Raw genomic sequence first — 20,912 nt, 5'->3', positions numbered from 1 at the left:
CTCACCTACACACACGCACGTTCTCACACATGTGCACACCTGGACACTCATGTTAACACACTTCGCTTTCCTCCCTTTTTCCTCTCCCACTGGCTGTCCATCCTGCCTACGCTGCAGAATCACTGGAAGTATTCTTTAAACCCTGAGGTCGACCCCAGGCCCTTTGCACCAGAATCCCACAGGGCAGACAGAGCTCAAAACTCTCTCCTGATTCCAGGGCACAGTCTGCTCCCTGGTAAGAACTTGCCCTATCCGGTCCCCCTTTCTTGGGTCCCCCACTTAGAGTCAGAGACCATGGGTGCAGAGTCTTCCCTGGTCCCCTGGGACAGTTGTGGGTCCTCCCCATCTGGTGCTCCTGATGCTCAATGCACTGCCCCCCCCCCCCACCCTGTGTGCACCCGAGCCTGGCTCCCGAGCCCTTACACTTTGCACAACGGTTCCGCACTCGGTCCACCCGGCCACCAGGAGCACATGCGTGCTGTTGTGGTCGCTCACGTTGCAGGATGGGTGTCCCAGGTACAGGGAAGACTCGGGGATGGATTCCTGCTGCAGGAAGCGCCTCTGGATGGCGATGGCCACCTTCTCAATCTCGCAGAGCACCCTGACCGCCTCGGTCAGTTTCAGCCGCTGGGGCGGGTCGTGGGGGCCCTGGCTGGCACCCGGCACAGAGGCAGCCCTGGGTCCTGCCGGGGTGGGGAGCTGCTCCGGGCCAGGGCCCAGAAAGGGGCCGGGAGCCTGGGTTGTGTTGCCAGGGAAGCCACCTGCAAGGCACAAGGAGATGAAACCCAAGAGTGGGTCTGTGTTTCGGGAGTGCCACCCGAGCCTGGCCTGTGCAGCCCGCATGGGTTGGGGGAGGGCAGGGGCACAGGGGGTGAGGTCAGATGGCCGCAGCCAGAATGCCGAACCCCCGGCACCACGTTCCTGCCAGCCATCCAGCGGGGTCTGGCTTGGCTTGCCGGGGGCTCCCGTGGGCCAGGAGACCAAGGTGCCCTCTGCCCCCCGCCCCCGGCCTCTCTCAGGCTGACGCCATTGTGGGCTGAACCTGTGGACTTGCGGTGACAAGCCCTCTAATTTCTAAGGTGAGTTAATGATGTTTACTCTCAGGATCCTGAGTCCCCAGCTTCCTGCTTCCCCCAAAGCATGGTTTCAACCTCCACCGGAACGCAGACACCCTATAAAGACCTGCAGGGTTCTCGGAGGGCTTCCTCCCTAGTCTGCACAAAGCAGACCTGGGACACAGCCCAGCCGGCTCCCTGGGCCCAGCTCTATCACCTGCCACCCTGGCACCTGTCTTCTCTTCCCTCAAGGTCGGGCTCGCCCACTGCCTAACTCCTTCATCTCCAAGATGCAGTCCAAACCTCTGCTCGTGGCATTCACTGCCTTCTCATCTGGCCTCACCTACTTCCTGGCAGCTGGCTTCCCGCTCTCTCCCACCCATCTCCTGAAGGTGCCCCAAGTTTCAGCCAGCCCAAACTGCGCCTGAACCATGTGCACCATCAGGAGCTCTGTTCTCACTGCTGCATGGACCCAGCATCCCCTGCTCCACTGCAGCTCCCTCTGCCTAGTGCTGTCCAGGCTGTCCTTTAAGACCGGCTCCAAGACACCTCTTCCAGGAAGCCCTCCCTGACCACACTCATGAGGCTGCAACAACTTAGTCCCTCTGAGCCCCCTGCTTCTACCTCAAGCAGAACACATTCCATATTCCCGGCGACAAGTGTTTACTTGTATAAACGTCTGTCTCGCTTCACTTGACCACAGATCCCTGGATGGCAAGGGTCACCTCGGGGTCAGTGCTGAATCCACTGAGGCCCCATTTAATGGGAAAAGTCCTGGGTGGAAAGAAAGGGCCGAGCAGAAACATTTCCCACGTGTTGCCTATCACATGGGTTGTAGGCTTTGGAGGTCATCTTCTAGAATCTGAGAGAACACGGTGGACCTTACGTGTGTAGTTTCTCACCAGAGGCACTCGGAGATATGCGGTGCCACCCAGGAGGTTGGGGACGCACGGGAGAGCGTGAAGGGACACATACGTGTGCATGTACACGCATGCACGCACGTTAGAAAACGCGTCCAAGACATAAAAGTATGCTGGCCTCGTTTGGAAAGGAAGCACTTTGCAAACGAACGTCCTTAAGAGAACAGATCACCCGACAGTATCTCGGGAAAGGGATTATGGGAATCTCACCTTCACAGGGTCTTCCAGAATATTCCACAGGGAAGCGGGGGGCGCCGCCTGTGCAGCTGCAGGTGAAAGAGCCCAGAGTGTTGCGGCAGGACGCACCCGGCTCACAGTCGTGCTCCTGGTTCTCACACTCGTCGTAATCTGCGCGACATCAGAGACAAGACAGGACATGGTCACGGGGTCACGGGGCCCGAGGGCACTTCCGTGCTGCTATTCACACGCTCCCCCCCACCACCACATCTCGGGCAGCGGAGTTGAAAATTATGGAGTGACCGCAAAGCTGGCCAGTCAGGGAGGCATCTGCTTCTCGGCCAGTGTCTGGACGCCTCCGGGGGCCGCTGGGGAAGGAGGGTTCCTGGTCCCCAGGGGGCGGGGCAGGGCACAGGGCAGCTCCTAAGCTGTGCCTAAGCATCCCCGTAGCAAGCCCGTCCCCACAGAAGGCCCAACGCTCACTGCTTGCTTGGGTCTCTACGCTCAGCTACTCTTATTCACAGGTGATACAGGTTTACTACAGAAAATGGGTAAAAATCAGGCCAGCCTAGCAAACAGCACAATCCACACCTAAGGCCACCTCCCACAAAGAACAGTTTGCACAGTGATTCTGGTCCTTTAAAACACAGATGGTGACACAGCTCGGGTCATGCTTTCCCCACACATGCAAGTCCTGCCCTCTTCCCTAACCCCTGTTTCAGGAGTATTTCCTGTCTCCTCGAGCCTCACTTTTAAAATAATTGCATGGCAGTCCATGGCACGGATGGGCCATGGTTTACTTAATATCTCCCCTATGACAGGACTGCCGGCCGCTTACAAGTCTTCTACTTCTAAAGTAACGCTGAGGGTGGGTATCTCTGCCTATGAACTATGGTCCAAACTGAGGTTATTTCTGTAGGCTGAAGGCCTGCACGTGATGTTCCCAAACCAAAGCAGGTGGACATCTGTAAAGCTCTTGGTGAATATCGTCAAACTGATTTCCAGGAAATTCGAGCAAATCCTGTTCCCACCGCGAGGCCCGCTGTGGCCCACTCTGGCCAGTGTTCAGGTGTTTCTGGTTAAAACCCCACTGCTCCCAGATGGACATGAGTGGCCCGTTTCAGTGGGAATGTCTGTGATTATTGCTCTTTGCTACTCATTTGTGTCTCTTCTGTGCTGCGTTCTCTGTTCAGGCCTGGCGGGCATTTATCTTAGTCATAAAGATCAGTGCACGTTCATAGTACCTTATTATCGATATGTGGGATCTCTCCCTCTATTTGGGATGTAATTCTTCATCAGGTTATTCAAACAGTTTTGGGGTGTTGCTTTCTTCACACTGGTGCCTTTATTTTGTTTAATATAAAAGGCTGACATTTTTATAGAGTCAAATATTTCAGCCTTTGCCTCTGTGGGCTTGTTTGCCTTCTATTTTTAAAACTTAGAAAACCCATCTCATTCCAAAAACCAGAAAAATAACGTATATGGTCTCTGATGGTTTTTGTACATGTAACTCTAAGTTTTTTCTATCACTTATTTTCATGTGTGATACGTGCTATGAACTGAATCGTGTCCCCAAAATACATTCGTTGGGACACCTGGGTGGCTCAGTTGGTTGGGCATCTGCCTTCGGCTCAGGTCATGATCCCAGGGTCCTGGGACAGAGCCCCACATCGGGGTCCCTGCTCTCCCACTCCCCCTGCTTGCACGCTCTCTCTCTCTCTCTGCCAAATAAATAAAATCTCTTTAAAAAATGCATACGTTGAAGCCCCAGCTGCTCATATGACCGTACGCAGATGGCGTGTTTAGGAGGTAATTGAGGCTGAATGAGCCCATAAAGGTGGGACCCCGACCCAACAGGGGTGGTGTCCTTAGAAGACGAGACACCAGAGCTCTGTGTGCACACAGGGGGAAGGCCAGAGTGAGAAGCCTCTGTCCACATGGCAGGGAGAGGACCCTGCCCCAGAAAACAAACCAGCCAGCCCCAGGATCGTGGACGTCCAGCCTCCAGAGCTGAGAACGTACACTCATGTTGCTTAAGCTTCCCCGCTTGTGGTATTTGGTTATGACAGCTCGAGCTGACGAGCACGACTTGAGAGAAGATGCTTTTCTTTTCCGTTATTTTTACCAGGATCTCCCTGGAAACTGCCTGGGAGGAAGTGTGACTGCAGAGAGGGACAGGTGCGTCCTCAGCCCAGTGATGTGGGTGGCAGAGGAGGCCCAGGATGGGATGCGGCCCCCGGAAGGGGAGCATCATCTCTGGGCATCTGAGCAGCTTCAAGCCAGGGTGTTTCCAGCCCCTAAACCTTCAGAAACAACACAGTAGTGATCAGAGAAATGAGGGTCCTATCTGCTCCCCACTTTCACCTCCTGCAGGGGGGCCCCTGAGAGGAGGTGCACGGGGTGACATCTTCCAAATGAAGGCAGAAGCTGGGCTCTCTCTGCCTCTCTTCCAGAACACGGTAAGTCTCCGGGGGGCCCGGCCTCCACCTACCCTGTATGAAGGTGTCCCCTCCGACCTCCTCCAGCAGAGACACGTTCTGAAAGGCCACGAGGAACGCGGCGGACACCTCGCGGACATCCACGTCTGCAGTGATCAGCAGGTTAAACTCCACCACAACGCTGCCGTTGGCGATGCGGGTCACCTCCATCTGGACCCCGCCGGTGTCCACGAGCCGGAGCACGGCGGCTGGCAAGGAAGCCCGCACCTTTAGAGAGACCGCAGGTGAAAAGAGCTGCCCACCGAGAGGAAGCCGACCACCTGACCCAAGGGGCACCTCCTGGGAGTCTGGCCAGCAGCAAAACGGCCAAGACCAAGTTCAGTTCTGGGCCTCGGCCTGTGTGCCGTGTCCCAAGCCCAGCACAAGTGCCTGTGGGTCCTGAGGTCCCGGGAAGAGCCCCGTCCCCCAAAAGCATATCTGCTGGCCGGTGCGGGCAAGATGCAAAAGCCCTGTCCTGGGGGGACAGAGAGGGATCTGTCATAGGTTTGGATTAAAGTCACTTTTGGTTGCACTTCGCATTAGTCTCAAAACAAAGTTCCAGGCTCCTCACTTAAGTGACAAGGGACAAGGTGCCACATGAACCCACAACCTCCCAAAATGTGTCCGAAAGTCCTACGTAAGTGATACGGTGCACGATTATTTGCTATCCTGAAATTCTAGACAAACCAACAATAGTCTCCAGAAGTAGGCAAGCGAGGACATGGTTTGAAGAGGAAGGATTCATCCAGACATTTGAGTGGAAATGGGGCTGCTGCATGTGACCCCCAGGGCTCTGTGGGCTGATGCTCAGTGCTGTTGCTTAGTATTATGTGTGACCATCACGGAACCTAAAGAAGCCATTGAATCGAGCCATCAGCAGTGCTTGAATCCATGCACTGGGCCAGGAGCTGGGCACCCAGAACAAATAAGGCAGAATCCCAGATCCCGAGGAGCCCCAGAGGGACACTTCCTGGAGGCAGCGTGACCCATTTCATCAGCTAGTGATGCCTTTAGTGTAGAACAGAAATGCAGGCATCACGCTATGGTGTGAGCACGCTCTGCCCCGAGGTGGCGCTGCCAAACCCTCTCTCCTGGTCTTAAACTGCAGAGTGAGGAAAAGCTAAAATGGACGAGAGGTCCATGGTACAAACAAGACCACGAGATCATGACTAGTGCATCCTCTATGGGTCAAAGGGGAATCCAACCTCCAGCAACAAAGAACATGGAGGCTGCCGCCCCGACTGACCTGTAAAAGGACACCGTCTCTGGGAGTGTGCGTGAGATGGCAGGGGAAGCACCAGAAAGATTAGGGAAAATATCAGCGCTCTATTCATGCTCGCCAGGAACTGCAAGCATCTCAATGCACTCCAGCCAGTGAATGGATACCCAAAACATGGTCCGTCCATACGGTGGACAGTTATCCGGCCATAAAGTGTGGGGAAGTCCCTGCCACATCCTGGACTTGCCCTGAAGCCCGCTCAGAGAAAGAAGCCAGATGCAGAAGGCCCCGTCTTGCGTGATTCTTGGCACATGAGACGGGCAGGGCAGGCAGATCCACAGAGACAGAGAGCACAGTGGCGGTTGTCAGGGATGCCAGGGGAGGGGGCGGGGGAGAGTCGCAGGAAACGGGTGCGGGGCTTGTTTTGGGGGTGATGGGAATGTTCTGGAATTAGTGGTGACAGTTGCACAATTTCACAGATAAAACCTCAACCACAACACTAAGCACTTTGAAAGTGTGAATTTTAGGATACGTGAAATAAATGTCAATTTTTTAAAACATTTCCTTCATCAGGCTTTCTGCTCCACGAGGCCCCACCTCGATAAAGGAGGCTCGCTCAACAGCTAACAGTGTAAAGGAGGACCCAACAGAGGACAGGGCGTGGCTCCCACCTGCTGATGTGTCTCGTGGCGGACCGAGGGACGCCCAGCTCCCTTGGGAGATGAGGGGTCCCGAGCGCCTGCTTGGCTGTGACTGGGATTCTACCCACCTCCCTCAGCACATCCCGAAAGGAAGGGGCGGTTTCTCCAACTCACCATCCTAAAGAATCGCTCCTGGAAGTCCCGATACTCCTTGCTGCTTGGGTTGCGGAAGGACTCCACATAGCTGACATCTGCTATTCTGACTCGGCCTCTGAGTTTCTGGGCCGCTGCAGGACAGAGAATAAACACGTCTGGAGCGGCAACGCATCAGGTGACGGGAAAAGCATTAGGTCACGTATTCGGTAACACGTCTCCATATCGACATTTTCTTTGTGGCCAGAAAGAACATCACATAGAGGCTGATGGTGCCCGGCCCTCACAGATGCCGCCCACTGACCCCAGAGGATGCCGGCACATGGCCTGCGCCCAGAAGGAGAATCTTCTGGAGGCTGTGGAACAAGAACAGCCCCTCCGCTCACCTCGCCACCCCTGTGTGGCGTCTGGATGATTTACCAGCAGGGACAACGTTGATAGTGAAAGGAACCACTGTGCATTAATTATGCCAGGGCCACAGATGTACCCCTGGCTGTCCTGGGCCGATGGAGGCGTGGGGCAGCCTTGCCCCACCACTGTCGGAGTCCGCAGCCCACAGCAGAGTGCCCAGAGGTCCTGACCTGCTTCTCCTTCTCCTAGAGCACTGTCTCTCTGCAGCTTAAGGGCAGTCCCTGCTCCATTAGCATCTCTGCCCTCCACGTTGGGGCTTCTAGGAGGCCGTGGTACGAGAATGTGGTCCAGGAACATTGCCCGTCCTCGCACACCATCTTCCCTCTGATTTCCCAGTTCACAGCTGATCGGTACTCTAAGGGACACAGACAGAAGCTGTACACTCTTCTTACTGGCACCCCCAAGGGCTGTGCACCCCGCCTCAGAGAACCTTGCCGTCAGCCCTGAGACAGCTGCCCAAGATCTGAGGACCCATCTGCAACATCAGCCAGCCCTTGGCCGTTTGAGCAAGTCAGACATTCAGGAAAACATCTGGATGACAGGTGCAAAGGAGGAGAAACAAGGGATTTATCTGAACACAGAACAATCACAACTACGTGAAGCTGAGCCGTCCGACTGTCAGACTTCCCACTGTCTACCTGTCCTTCCTAGAAGCCAAGTCCAGGTCCGCTGAGAGCGGGAACAATCAGAGGGCATGCGGAACGCTGAGTACGCCAGCACCACATGTGTTTTCCTGCGACGTACCGGCGAGGACACGGGGCAGCAAGCGGCTGCCACCTCTGGGGACAGACAGAGTCCTGAGCGCTTTGCGCCCCTGCGTTGCCCACGGTCTGCCCCTCGCCTTTCCCTGAAACTCGCTGCCTCCTGGGCTGCGCTTTGAAAGCCAGCTCCGGGAGAGCGGAGCCAGCATTCCTAGGTCGGTAAGAGGCCAGAAACCCTGGCGCTCACGGAGGAATCCAGCTCTTTTGAACCTGAACGTGCTGAAAATCGTTCTCATACTTGCTCCCTCCCTTTAAGAACAAGCGGCAACAAGCATTTCTGAAACCAACCAATATTACCTGTCCTCACTTTCAGGCGGGCCCTGGCACTTCCTTTCCCACAGGCTTCGGCCGCTATCTCAACCAGGTGCAGGACACCAGGCTCCAGTCCCGACAGCGTCAGGCTTGCGTCCTGGGTCTCCAGGTGCACTGCAGGGCTCCGCATGGGGAGCACGGTGAGCTGGAAGGTGGGGTGCAGGGCGAGATCCGCCACCCACGCCACATGGAAGCTGGTGCTGGTGACATTGGAGGCGGTGACGCTTCCGACGGGGACGGGAACTGGGAAATGCGTAGAAACACCGAGAAGATTGAAGTCAATCCAATGTTTCAAGGAGAGATGACGGGAGAAGCCTCGCCAAACGCTACCATCAAATACACTGCTCGGGGACACGAGAGGGCACCAGGGACGCCAGCCGGGGAAGTCCTTCGAAGTCGCCTGCTGCTAGCCACGCATGTGGTGCAGGCTCCCCGGAGGGCCCTCCTGAGCCCCTTCCGATTTGTGTTCCTCTCTGCCACTGGGGTCCCTGCTCTTCCCCAAAGCAAACCTCCTGAGCAGATTGTGGGCGGCTCTTCCAGAGGGGGTACACCTCCACCCCTGAGCAGACTCATAGAGGGGTCAGCAGAGGGGGCCCCGGCTGGCCACAGAGCCATTCCTGCAGGGTGATCCAGGGGCGCTCGACGGCCCTGGCTTACTGGGGCTTAAAGTCTCGTCTTGGAACCCGCACCTTTCAGCAGAGGGAATGCACTGATGGAGCTACGTCTAGTTAGCTACGTTAGTTTTATTTTGTTCTATTAGTTCTATTTGGATGCGACCCAGGGTCGGGCTAGCGCAGTGAGCTCAGAGATGCCAGTGTGGCCTCCCCTCTGGGAGCTTTCCTACGCAGGGCTGTCCCCCACAGCGCTGCCCCGCGACCTTGGCAATGGCTAAGCCCTCTGTGTGGTGTCAGTGCAAATGCTGGGGGTCAACCCAGCGGGGGTCCTGCACCAGGCTCGAGGGGCCTGCACTGCTGGGGAGGCATGCAAATGTCGGGGTGTCCAACACTTCTGGGGGATGTCCCACAGGGCATAATGGGATACATGCACCCCACAGGCTCCCCCTGAGGCCTGACTTCCTGCTCCTGCTATGGGTGACCAGAAGGCTTGGGAGGAGAGGACAGCAGCACGCTCAGGGACCAGGTTCCTGTCCTAACAAGACAGAAGCCACCGCCAGGGACGGGGCCACGCTGTACCCTGCCTGGCCCAGCCGTACAAGGAACAATGCACCTGATTCTTCTCAAAGGTCTCGGACTCAGTGACTGTGTGAGGCTTTGCCAACCGGGACTCAACTGATTCCCGGTGTGCTGGGGCCTCGGGGCACGCGTCCCCTAGGACACGCCATCCGAGACACTCACCACAGCCCGGAAGCTTCAGAGACTCAGGGGTGGGGGCTGAGGGTAGGTCTGGGGAGCTGGATGGCCCAGGGTCCGAGTGCTGTCGTTCCGTGGGGTCCAGAAGTGCTGATGGTGTATTCCAAGCGGGGAGACTGGTGTGCCACTCGATGTGGTCTGTGGGGCCCTTGGTAGGAGTGGGCCAGAAGGACGGTTCCGTGGTGGAGTTTCTTGATAACCATCCAGTGGTGTCCAGCAAGCCCTTCATGGTCCCAGGAGGGGAGCTAGGGCTTGTCCTGGGAGCTCTGCTGGCCGTCCACTGGCCGGTCACTGAGCCTGGAGCCATGCTGGGCATCTCCTCCCCCATGCCTTGCCCTGTGCTGTTTCTGTCCTGCTTGACCACGCCGCTGCCCCCTCTCCTGGGTGGGGGCCCTGGGGTCTGGGCCTGGCCTGCTGCAGGGGTGCCCCAGGGGTGCCCAGGGCCGGGCCACGAGGCCGGAGTCTCCCGGCCAAGGGCTGTTGTTTCTGTGCCGAGCGCTGGGGCTGTTACACCTGTTGCCGGAGCCAGGACACGTCCTGTGGGGTTCACCACGTCACCTGCCGAGACACACATCCACTCTCAGAGGGGACATCTGGACCACAGACCCTAAGCAAAACCCACCTGATACCACCCCCGGGCAAGAGCCCCCCAGGTGGGCCCCAAGGAGGGACATAGTCTGTGTCATTGGAGATTATGGGATTATGAATGTTTAGTGGGGCCCATGTCCACAGCCCCCCACGTGCTCTCAGAGAGGGAGGCGGGCCTCTCCACTTGATAAATGAGAGCTCTCAGATGTGCCAGAGTGGAGCGCCACCCGGGATGCCGCCGAGCCAGGAGACGTAAGTGCAGGCCTCCGTTCTTGCAGGCCTCAGATGGATCCATCGGGCCCTTGTGGAAATGGGGCAATTTCTCTAGATCTGGGCTCAGTGCAGGGCTTGGTGCTAAGCACCGTCACCAGCCTGCTGGGCATTACATGCACAAGGAGAGCTTGCAGGACAGTGGCCTGTGGATATTAGAAAGGATATGAGATATCAGGTCTCCGGGGTGGGGGCGCACCCTCGCAGGCCCGGCCCGCGCGGGAGGGGTTGGCGTCCCTGGCCGTGCGGCACCGACAGGTATAGGAGCCCTCGAGGTTGATGCACTGGGCAGCGGGGGAGCAGTCGTGCCCCAGGCTGTCTGCACACTCATCCCAATCTGCAGGGCGGGCAGGAGAGAAACAGGACAGAGGCTACTCAGAAACAGAACAGCAACGGAGCAGGGTTCTTCCCAAGCATCTCTGCAGCAGACAGTCAGAGGGATGAAGTCTGGGAGTCCGTGGTGTGCCCTTGGCGTCTGCGGGCCCCGGGACGGAGGCCCTGCCCAGAGCCCTCTCCAGAAGCCTGCCCCTGACCCAAGACAGCACATCTGCCTGTGCCGACCTTCACTGCTGGCTGGCTGATCTGGGGGCAAAGATTAGGGAATGTCGGTTCCTTCTGGAGCAATTAGCAGCCACTGGGATGAATATAGTCCCCTCTTGTTGATTCTTTGTTCCCAGACCCCCCAAAACGGGATGATTTCCCTTCTCTCTGATGTGCCAATATCTCCTAACATTTAGCACTTCAACAAAGAAAAGTAACCAAGACCAGAGGAGTCTGGTTAAGTATAACATGAACTTTTGGCGACTCAGATAGGAATGGCCCTTGAACATTTCCTCCCCCGTCTGGGAAACTAAGACTCCCAAAGACCCCACGTCACTGGGAACCCTCCTGAGCTGAGCAAGGAAGAGCATTAGGTGAGCGAGTCAACCCCCCGCCCAGGGCTCCCCTGTGCTTGCTCACGCACCATGCCCACCACAGCCGGGGAATTTCCAACCAGCAGCAGCCAGGACTAGCATCAGCCAAACCCTGAAACTAGGTTCACGGGGATCCCCATTCCCTTCCTTCTCCGGCGCTCTCCAATCCCCCCTCCCGGTCCCCCAGATGACTGCCAACCCCACTCTCGTAAGGAAACACCTGATGGTCTCTTGCATTTTGACACGTGACTGGTTGACGAAGTGTTACGTGTAATACGTGTGATAAACCTTAAGGAATAAATATCTCCAGCTATATTCCAGGTTAGGAGGAGCTGGGGGCGGGGGGCATGGTTTTCCCACCCCCAAGAATCCATCCTTCAGATCATCCAGGGGAGCAGGCTGGGGCACCCGCCCGGGCTGGGTTGGGCTGGGCGGCCCATGCGTGCCCAGACCGGTCACGATACCCTTCTGCACCAGCTTCCCCGGAGCTGTAGGAAGAAGAGCCCGATCCGTGCTCGGCGTGGCAGAGGAGCCCGGACTCGGCCCGGACTGAAGTCAAGACAGGGCACAAGTTCAGTTTTGTGCAGAGAAAGCTCTGCAGCCACGTGCTCTATGCTCCTGTTGTGGTTTTCAGTTTTGCTTCACGTGATCTTAACGGACGCTCACAGAAACAGCTCCCTAAGACCAACAGGCTCATCAGCTGAAGCAACACTTACCCCTCCATGCCCCACCCCCTGCCAGGGGCTCCTTCACACACAGGGCCCCGGTGCCCCGGCCCTCTGGTCTTCCCGGATCCCTGCCCCACCTCCAGCCTGCAGGCAGCTTGAGGAGTTTTGGGGATGGAGCCCAGGCTGGCCGGACAGCAGGGCCCCGAGGAGAGCAGAGCTCCCACCACTGAGCACCGGGTGGCTATTTTTAGGCATGGTGATTCACCGAGCCTTAGCTCCCCCAGCACCCAGCTGGCAAGCAAGCCCAGAGTCAGGCACGGACAGCTTCGCTGGGAGTTGCATGAGAGCCCCAGGCCAGGTGGTTCTGGGTCTGGAGTTCAGAGGGAGGAGGCAGGTCTGCGGTGAGAGCCGCCAGGTGGCCTCGGCACCTTCTGGACCTGCCAGCCAAGGACACGGGCAGGGGCCCCGAGCGTGTGGCGGTGCTCTGCCCCTTCCAGCTGGGCCGCTGGGGCGAGGGTGAGCAGGCCCCTGGAGGGCGCGGCTCGTAGGGAGAGGGTGCTGCTCAGCGAGGGGCACGCCCTCCTGGAGGAAGACCAAGGACACGTGGCCACCCAGGGACGCCCCCCCCCAACAGATGGGCCTCAGGGAGAAGCTGAGGTCATGACAACGTGACCCCCCACGCTGTAGGACATGTTGACTCATGGCAGGCGAGAGCCCCCAAATCACCCAGGAATGCTCGAGGCCGCCAACAATAGCATTTCTGTGTGAGCCACGGGGGGGGGGGGGGGGCGGCTCTCTGGGCTGTGGTTTGTTGGCCTTCTGCGGTCTCTGGTTCCCCGCCCGTGGGGCTAGAGCGCTCCTGGGGAGGGCTCAGGCCTGGGCTGCCTGCCCGAGTGGGAATCTCCACTGTGGGGCTGTGGCCGGGGGCGGGGGGGTGGGTGGTGCTGCCTGCAGGCTAAGCTGACAGCAGCCAGTGGTCACTGGGTCAGAAGACCTTGCACGGGGCCTGGTGCCCCACGCCCCAGGCGCTGGGCAGAAGAGGGGTCCCAGCCCTGGGGGGCCTCCCACAGCCACCCCTCAGCAAACAGCCCGCCGTTGGGCAGGGAGCCTACAGGGCGAGAGCCGGGAGGGCTCATAACTGCAGAGGGGCTTCTGGAACCTCACAGGGACGAGTAACGAGACCTGCTAACAGCCCTAGAACGCTAGCGATGAAGACCCTCTTCTTCCTGTACATTACTTCTTAGAGGCCCCCTTCAGATCCTCACAAGCTTCCAGGCTGGCGGGAAACCATGAGGCTCATTCCCACACTTCTAGAGGCCGAAGTCCAGAGTCAAGGTGCGGCAGGGCCTCACTCCCTCTGGGGCTGCCGGTGTGCCTGGGCTTGTGGCCTCCAGCCTCTACCTCTGCCTCCATGTGGCCTTCTCCTGTGTGTCTGGGTCTCTCCTCCTCTGATCCGGGATGATCTCAGATCCTTACCTTAATTTTATCTGCAAAGACCCTTCCTCCAAACAAGTCTGAAGTTCTAGGTGGACATTTCTTTTGGGGGCCACCACTCAACACACTGGCAAAGATCTGGAGTAACTTAATGCCCGGTGCACAGGGACAGGGCTGGGAAGTAGCACGTAACGGGTGTCTGGGTCACCTGAGGATTGCTCGGATCTGGTCTCAGGTGGGTCGTGCGGGTGCCCGCTGAGGACCCACCCACATGGCACCCTGTGCCTCCCTGCACTTAGCCCCTGAGCCCACGTAAGCAGGCCTCCCAGGTGCAGGGGACCACTGCCATCTCCATCCCTGAGGGTGAGTGACACAGCGACCCCCAGGCTAAGCAGGCAGGGGTTTTCCAGGTGTGACTCCAGATGTGACCATCCCACGGCCTTCCCTGCATCCTTGGGGGCGGGGGGGGGGGGTGGAACAGCAAGCCAGAAGGTGACCAAGCTCAAAGGAGGTGACAGCCCACTCTCAGACACCCGCTCCCCAGACGGAGCCCCAGGCAGGCTTGCTGACGTGGAGGCTGCAGGTGCTTTCGCTGCATGGAACTTCATCCCCGGATTCGAGTGGCAAAACCTTTCTTACACACCAGCAAGTCTCTCTGTCTCTCTGACTCTCTGTCTCTGTCTCTCTCCACATCTCTGTCACTCTCTGTCTCTCTCTCTCTCTCTCCATGTCTCTGTCTCTCTGTCTCTATCTCTCTGACTCTCTGTCTCTCCCTATGTATATATCTCTGTCTCTGTCTCTCTATGTCTCTGTTTCTCTCCTCTCTACCTCTATTTCTGACTGTGTCTCTCTCCTCCCCATCTCCACCCCACCCTCCTCTCTCTCTCTGTCTCTAGGTCTCTCCCCCTCCCCTGATCTGTGACTTCCTGCCTCAAGGCAACATCAAGTAAAATTACATAACGTTTGAGCCAAGGAACTAGACGCCCACGCTAGCAGGTGGCGCGGCAGCAGTGGTGCTGGGCCCTGACGCAGAGTCAGCCCCCGGTGCCCGTCCCCTCCAGGGTCCTCCAGCCCCATCCCACCTTGCATTCTGGGCCACCTACGGAAGTGAGCTCCCCGGGCTCTGGGGTCCCTCTCCCACCCGGAGCAGGGAGGTGCGGGATGCGGGTAGGCTTCCAGATCCCAGGCAGGAACACAGAATGAGGCTACGAATTTCATGTACTTGATCGATCTTTTACAGTAAAGTAAACGTGGACCTGAACTAGCGTGGCTGGCCGGCGGCAGGCTTGGGTGTGGAGGGGAACCGACCTTGCACACGTGTCCCCCGCGGGTCGATCTGGAACAGCGTGCTGGCCAGCAGAGGCGGGAGCATGGGGGCCAGAGTGGAGATTCCCACTGGGAACTCAGGGTCCTGAACCGTCAGCCTGAGCGTCACCAGCACGCTTCCGGCCTGGAGAGAGACGATCCGGATCCTCAGCTTCCCTCTCCTGTACAGGTCGGACACCGCGGGCGGGAAGGAGTTTTCAACCTAGCCGAGAAGAGACAACAGCCACTCAGAGCAGATGCTCCCATCAGCGTCTTCAAAACCTGGAAGCGGGGCCCATGTGACGCACGGATAGCGCCCAGGATCTGTCCCCTTCATGACCAAGAGAAGGTGCCCAGCAACCAGCCTCTCGGGGCAAGCAGAGACACCCCGGCTCCCTGCACCCCAGTTGGGCCTCCCCAGGGACAGCCGGCCCGGGCCTGTCGGTCTTTGTGAGAATCCATGGTAACCTACAATTGGGCTCCCCATTGTGAGCCGGAGACACACAATCCACTCTGCGTGCCCTGAAAATCCGTGTGCAGGTAATGTGTGTGTGAGACAGACAGACCGTGAGGGGCTATTTGGAGCTGCCCCCCTTCCTGGCTGCATCCCCGGGGAAGCCCCGGGGCAAGCAGGTGCTCAGGACCAGCATGCCGAGCGAGGGAGACCAGCCTCGCCCCGCCCCACCCCACACCATGTCTGCACAAGCACAAGAATCACCAGGTAGGTGAATGAGGAGAGACACCCTCCTTCCGCCTGTCCCACGTCTACACATCTTGCAAGCAGAGGCGCTAACTGCCCCTTGGCTCCAAAGTCTCTTTCCAAGATGTTTGTGGGGGTGAACAACCTCAGGAGACAGACAGCGGCCCCTCCAGAGCAAAGGGCAGATTTGTTCACGTCTGCTGCCGTAAAGACAGTGTCTCTCTCTGGAGCCACGTTTAGGCAGATTTGCTTTCAGCCCTTTACAAGATTCACTTTGCCTCAGCTCGGGGCTCCTCGGCTGTGACGCAGACCACTGTGTGTGCCCCTCCCAGCCCCCCCCGGTCCCTCCACGTCACCCCGTGGGACTTGCGGCCCAGAGGGAACTGACCCCAGGACCCCAAGTCCTCCACCAGCACCAGCCGACAGGAACACGCTTACTTACCAGTTGGCAGGAAGGATAAAATCTTAGACCATTCATGGTTCTCGATGGTTTAGCAAGTCCCTTTGCTCTCTAATTGGCCTGTCACCCAAAGGTCCTCCCGGGCTGCGTGCTTCTGTCCCCTGCTAGCCTCGGGGAGGGATGGATGCCGCGATCCCTGGTAAATGCCACCCCAGCAAAGCCGCCCCAAAGCAGGGAGGTAGATAAATGCCCAGGGCCCCCGATGGAAGGTTCCACAGAAAACCCGGCTGCACCATCAAGAGCCCATTTGAACCAGAGCATGGTTTTCAAAGACGGTTTGTCTCAAATCTAGATGCAGTGCCCCATAAGGGGGCGCGCCTGGGTAATTAGTGCGGGGTCTGGGCTGGGGGGGGGCGCAGTCGCAGAGAAGGGGCTCAGCGCCGGGGGCTGGTGCATGCATGCGTGCAGGTGTCTCACTCGGACGCCCCCACGGGGCACCGTGTCTGCACTCTGGCTTTACCTCGCCAAGCAGCTGTCGGGAAAAGTCCCGGTACTCGGGGCCGCTGTGGTTGAGCAGGTCTTCTGTTGCGTTGCGGTTCAGGACCCTGACGGTGACTTTGAATTCGCGGGCGTCTGCAATAGCAGTAACACACATTAGCCAAAATCGGTGCCGCACAGTCACACGCCTTGCTGTCCCTGCTCCCCAGAAAGTCTCTTCTTCTGACGGGACGTTTGTTAGGCCCTCCAGGACAAACGGAGGCAGGTGTCCGGGATGCGGAGACGCGCGGGGGGGCATGGAGGGAAGGAGCCCCCTGACACACACACACTTCTAAGCCAGAAGAGGGGCGGGCGGGACACGAGCAGCTGTCCCACACTAGCGGGAACCCAAACTCGGCCGCCACACGTGAGGTCTGAAGGTCCCTCCCGCCACGCCTCACACTGCATGGCTCCTGCCTTCCCGCCCCGTTCACCTGCCCGGCCCACCAGGCCCTCCTCGGGCCCTATGCAGGCCCCCGTACTTGGTGACCAATGTGCCCCATTCACCCAGGACCCTCCAGCTCTACGCACCGAAGTCCCGCCCGGAGGGCCTACTCTGTCCCTGCAAACCAGTAAGGGCGTCACCCTGCGCGGGAGGCACCCTTCGCTTGGACGTAAGCCAAGCTAGACAAGTATGATGAGACAGGAGAACACAGGTCTCTTTCAGTGCCGAGAGTGCAGTCCACACGCACAGCCGGTCCCGCTGCGTGTCTGCTTCCCTGACGACCTAACAGCCGCTCCCCTCGGCAAGCCTGGGCAGGAGGCACGGTCTACCACTGCTCTGTGTGCACACCACGACGGGCCACAGAAATGTCACCAGGGTGAATACTGTGTGTTTCTAGATCAGGGCCCCTCCGGACCTTTGCCATCTTCAGGGCAGCAAGAATCCCTGTGATGGCAGCCTCGCCCCTGCCCACAACAGGAGCCTCCTGGAAGGTCAGTGTCCACCTGTGCCTGGGAAATCCGGATTCTCCGTGAGGCTCTGTACCCACTGCAGCCAACGTGCCCACCGTCTCCCGAGTGGCCGGCTCCTAACATGGCCAGATTAATTAGATAGAGAATCAAGCTCCTTAAAAGAGCAGTGTGCACACAAACGGCGTTTTTACCATACGGAGAAGGAAAAGAAAACCAAGGCTGCGGAAAGAAGGCTGGCAAGTCAGGAGTCTTCTGGAACTTTCCCGAGGGCACGGGAAAGTTCCCAGGGCACTTCTGGTCTGAGAGGAGCAGGGGAGGAGAGACAGCAGGAAGCAGGGGGTGGGGAGCGCTGGGGTGTGCCCTCACTCCCGGGATGACCTAGGAAACAGAGTGCCCCCTCCACTTACTCCCCACAGGACTTGGAAAACAGAATGAGCAGATGAGGTGCTGCCTGCTCCGAAATCGGAAACCTCATACGCCAAGGTTTGCATGCTTCATGGCTGGGGCTGGTGGGGGACCCTCCGGCGGACCATTCTATGAGCTATGACAATTTAGCAAGGGCCAGCCCCAAATTGGCTAACAAAGGGTGTAGGGCCATGTCCTCAAAGGCCCGCTCATTCCATCCCTCACTCATTCGCTGCTACGGTCATTGGCACTAATCTCTACACAACAGAGACCCCACAGGGTCTCACAGTGATTTCTGGGCTCTGTCCCCAGACCAGCATGTCTGGAAGCTCCACCGTCCCCAGCCAGCGGCCAGCCTAGGACACAGCTCCCGTCCCCAGTGCCAGACCTGACCGAGGCCTCTCCCACCCAGGGAGGCCGGGGCCAGGCCGAGGGGAGATGGAGCCATGGGGTGGGGCAAGGTCAGCCACCTGCAGAGCCCCCTGGGCCACACCAGCTTCCCTCTCTGGAAAGGAATCCCTAGTTCACACCTATAACGTGTTTGTTTTGGTGAAAGAAAGCTGCTTCATGGACCATTTGGTGGGCTCTGCGTTAGCTTGTCAAGTGCATCACATGGGAAATGAAGCAGGTCCATGAGGATTTCACATGATGCTCAGCTCGGGTCTGGGGACTCAGCCCTGTGAATGCAGTGTCACGAAAGCTCTTTCAGTGCATGAAAATCGCTGCCATTTTTGCTTTATTCCACGTTTTTCTCTGTGATTTCTGACTGTTAAATCCTTCTAACCGGAAGATGGGCTCCCCACGTCACCTCAGGTGTGAGAGTTGAGCCCCGCTAGACAGGACGAGATGTAGGGGCATGAGGGGAGTCGTGGAGACCACAGACAGCCACCGTGGCCCTGCTCCGAGGACACGGAGCCCCCAGCCCCGCCAGGAAGGGTGGCACCAGGCCAGCGACTGTCCCTGCCCTGAGAAGAGGGTGAAGGAGGATGTGAATCTCGGGGCCAATAGAACGAAGGTGGGATCACAGACTCACAGGTAACAAGCGGAGCGCATGCGAGTGTGCTTACCTGTTCTGACAGTCAGCGTGGCGGTGACATCGGCCCCGCACGCCTGGTAGCTGGTCTTCACTGCATACAGCTCTCCGGCCTCCAGCCCAGCCACCTGCAGCGTCCTTCCCGCCGTCCTGGAGCTCCGGAGGAGCTCCCCCCCCTTGTAAACCCACACGAGGAATGTGCGGTGCCGGGTAGAATTTAAACTCCAAGACACCCAAAAGCTGCTGCTGGTGACGTTGAGGGTCACGTAGTCCCGGATGGGAGGGCAGTCTGTGAAGCACAGAGCAAGTGAGATCAGCAAATCTAAGCAAAATTCATCACGGGAAACGTCAGACTAAGATAAAACACTTCTGCATAGCAAAGGAGACCATCCACGAGATGAAAAGACAGGCTACAGAATGGGAGACAATATTCACAAATCATACATCTGATAAGGGGCTAATATACAAGATGTGTGAAGAACTCCTACAACTCAATAGCAAAAAAAAAAACCCACAAAAAAACAAAAAACAAATAAACAAACAAACAAACAAAAAAAACCCCACTCAATCCAATTAAAATATGGGCAAAGGATCCGAACAGACATTTCTCAGGGGACGACATCCGGATGGCCAACAGACTCACGGAAAGGGGCTCACCGTCACTGGTCATCAGGGAGATGCAGATCAAGACCACAATGAGGTACCCCCTCACACCTGTCCCAACAGCTAAAATCAAAACCACAAGTGGTAAGACGCTGGCGGGATGTGGACAGAGGGGAACCCTCCTGCACCGTTGGTGGGAAGGCGGTGCAGCCACTCTGGAAACAGTGCGGAGGCTCCTCAAAACATTCCAAATAGGATGACCCTAGGATCCAGCAATGCCCCTGCCGGGTGCGTAGCCACAGGGATGGAGACCGCCTGCACAGCGTGGGCTCTCCCAGCCCCCCGAGAGACGCCTGCCACCGCCCCCATCTGGGCCCGGGGACACCGGCTCTGGACTTCTGGCCCCCGGGGACACCCCAGAGCTGTGACAGGGTCAGGTGTTGTGGTTCTCGGCCCCTTGTCTGTGCCGTGTTGTCACTGCCACCCAGGAACTGGGTTCTTCTTCCGCTAGCTTTCAAGGCCGAGATTGGCAGGACTGTGCCGCGTGTTGGAAGAGCTTTATGGCGCTGCCCACCCGCCACCTTCTAACATTCGAAGGCTGATCCCACCTCTGTGACCCAGAGGAAATCATCCTTCGACCCCTTCCCTCCGTCTTCCCTCTGACATGGATTTTCGTCCTTCGGTCGCAGGACACCTTCTCGTTGCCCACTAGCTTTCTGAAGTTCCTCTTAAAATGTGGCCCCAGAAAATAATGCTCAATTCTTGACCTTGCGTGATCTGAGGGCACTGCTACCTGAGGTCTCCCCAGTCCCGCAGCTGTGAGCCAGACCCGGGACCTGACGTTTGTCTGTCTTGGTGACGCACATCAGTTTCCCTGCGTCCACGGGTCTGGGCCCTCATTTCTTCCAGGCACCCCTGACCCATCTCTGGAGCTAATGGGGATCCTGTGCTCCCCGGGATGTCCCAGGTCAGGCTCTGCTCCTCTTTTCTCTCGGGCCCATCAGCTTGACACCCGAAGCTTGTCGAGGTGGAAATGCTGAGGATTCGAGCCAAGGTTCTGAGCATCAAGTTGTCAGAAGCCTGACTGCCGGTGAGGAGCGCTGGCATGGGTGAACTGAACGGCTGCTTCTCGCCGGCCCCGGCTGTCTCTCCCTCCGGCAGCCCAGTCCTCGCCAAGCCCCGGGTTCAGGAGAACGTTTCTTCCTGGAGCTGAGTAGCCATGAGGTTCCAGCTGGGAAGGAGACCTTGTCGGAGGGAGTGAGTGTGACCTTGAATACAGTGCCACCTGATCCTAAAAACAGAATATGTTCTTGGACTAGCCAGCGGGAGCCCTGAGGTATTTCTGATGGCTTTGGTTTGGGGCAAGAATCCAGCTGCCCTGCATGTCATTAAATGGATGACTAATTTCACAAGAAAAGCAGCTGAAACTTGTGCTGTATTTTCCACGGGTTTGTACCTCTAAACGCTTCCAGCAGATTGCTCATTTATATTAGCCTCTAAATGGAAAACATACGCTGTTCCCCTTAGCAATTGGGATTCACTCTGACATTCTGATCTGGAAACTGCGTTTGTCTCTTCTGCCTATTAGAAGCGAGGTCGGGGGGTGCAGCTTTTCCTAGTGATGTTTCGCCCTCGAGCGGCCCT

The 20,912-nt window shown here is 57.8% G+C and overlaps 1 protein-coding gene across 1 annotated transcript in view; it reads right to left on the bottom strand.

Moving 5' to 3' along the window:
* UMODL1 (uromodulin like 1) overlaps positions 1-20,912 on the bottom strand; it is a 67,567-nt gene that overhangs the window by 18,077 nt on the left and 28,578 nt on the right. Inside the window, exons 7-16 of the mRNA XM_035722768.1 lie at positions 18,700-18,954; positions 16,296-16,408; positions 14,679-14,898; positions 10,554-10,691; positions 9,482-10,054; positions 8,112-8,369; positions 6,664-6,776; positions 4,644-4,857; positions 2,186-2,323; positions 424-761 (exon numbers count right to left, since the gene is read on the bottom strand). Of these exons, the coding sequence (XP_035578661.1) occupies positions 424-761; positions 2,186-2,323; positions 4,644-4,857; positions 6,664-6,776; positions 8,112-8,369; positions 9,482-10,054; positions 10,554-10,691; positions 14,679-14,898; positions 16,296-16,408; positions 18,700-18,954 (2,360 nt within the window). The remainder of the gene's footprint in view (positions 1-423; positions 762-2,185; positions 2,324-4,643; positions 4,858-6,663; positions 6,777-8,111; positions 8,370-9,481; positions 10,055-10,553; positions 10,692-14,678; positions 14,899-16,295; positions 16,409-18,699; positions 18,955-20,912) is intronic.

Source organism: Zalophus californianus, chromosome 1 (assembly GCF_009762305.2).
Source record: "Zalophus californianus isolate mZalCal1 chromosome 1, mZalCal1.pri.v2, whole genome shotgun sequence".
Taxonomy (NCBI): Eukaryota; Metazoa; Chordata; class Mammalia; order Carnivora; family Otariidae; genus Zalophus; species Zalophus californianus.
Note: the sequence above shows the minus strand (reverse complement) of the source record. Positions and strands in the feature narration are given on the sequence as shown.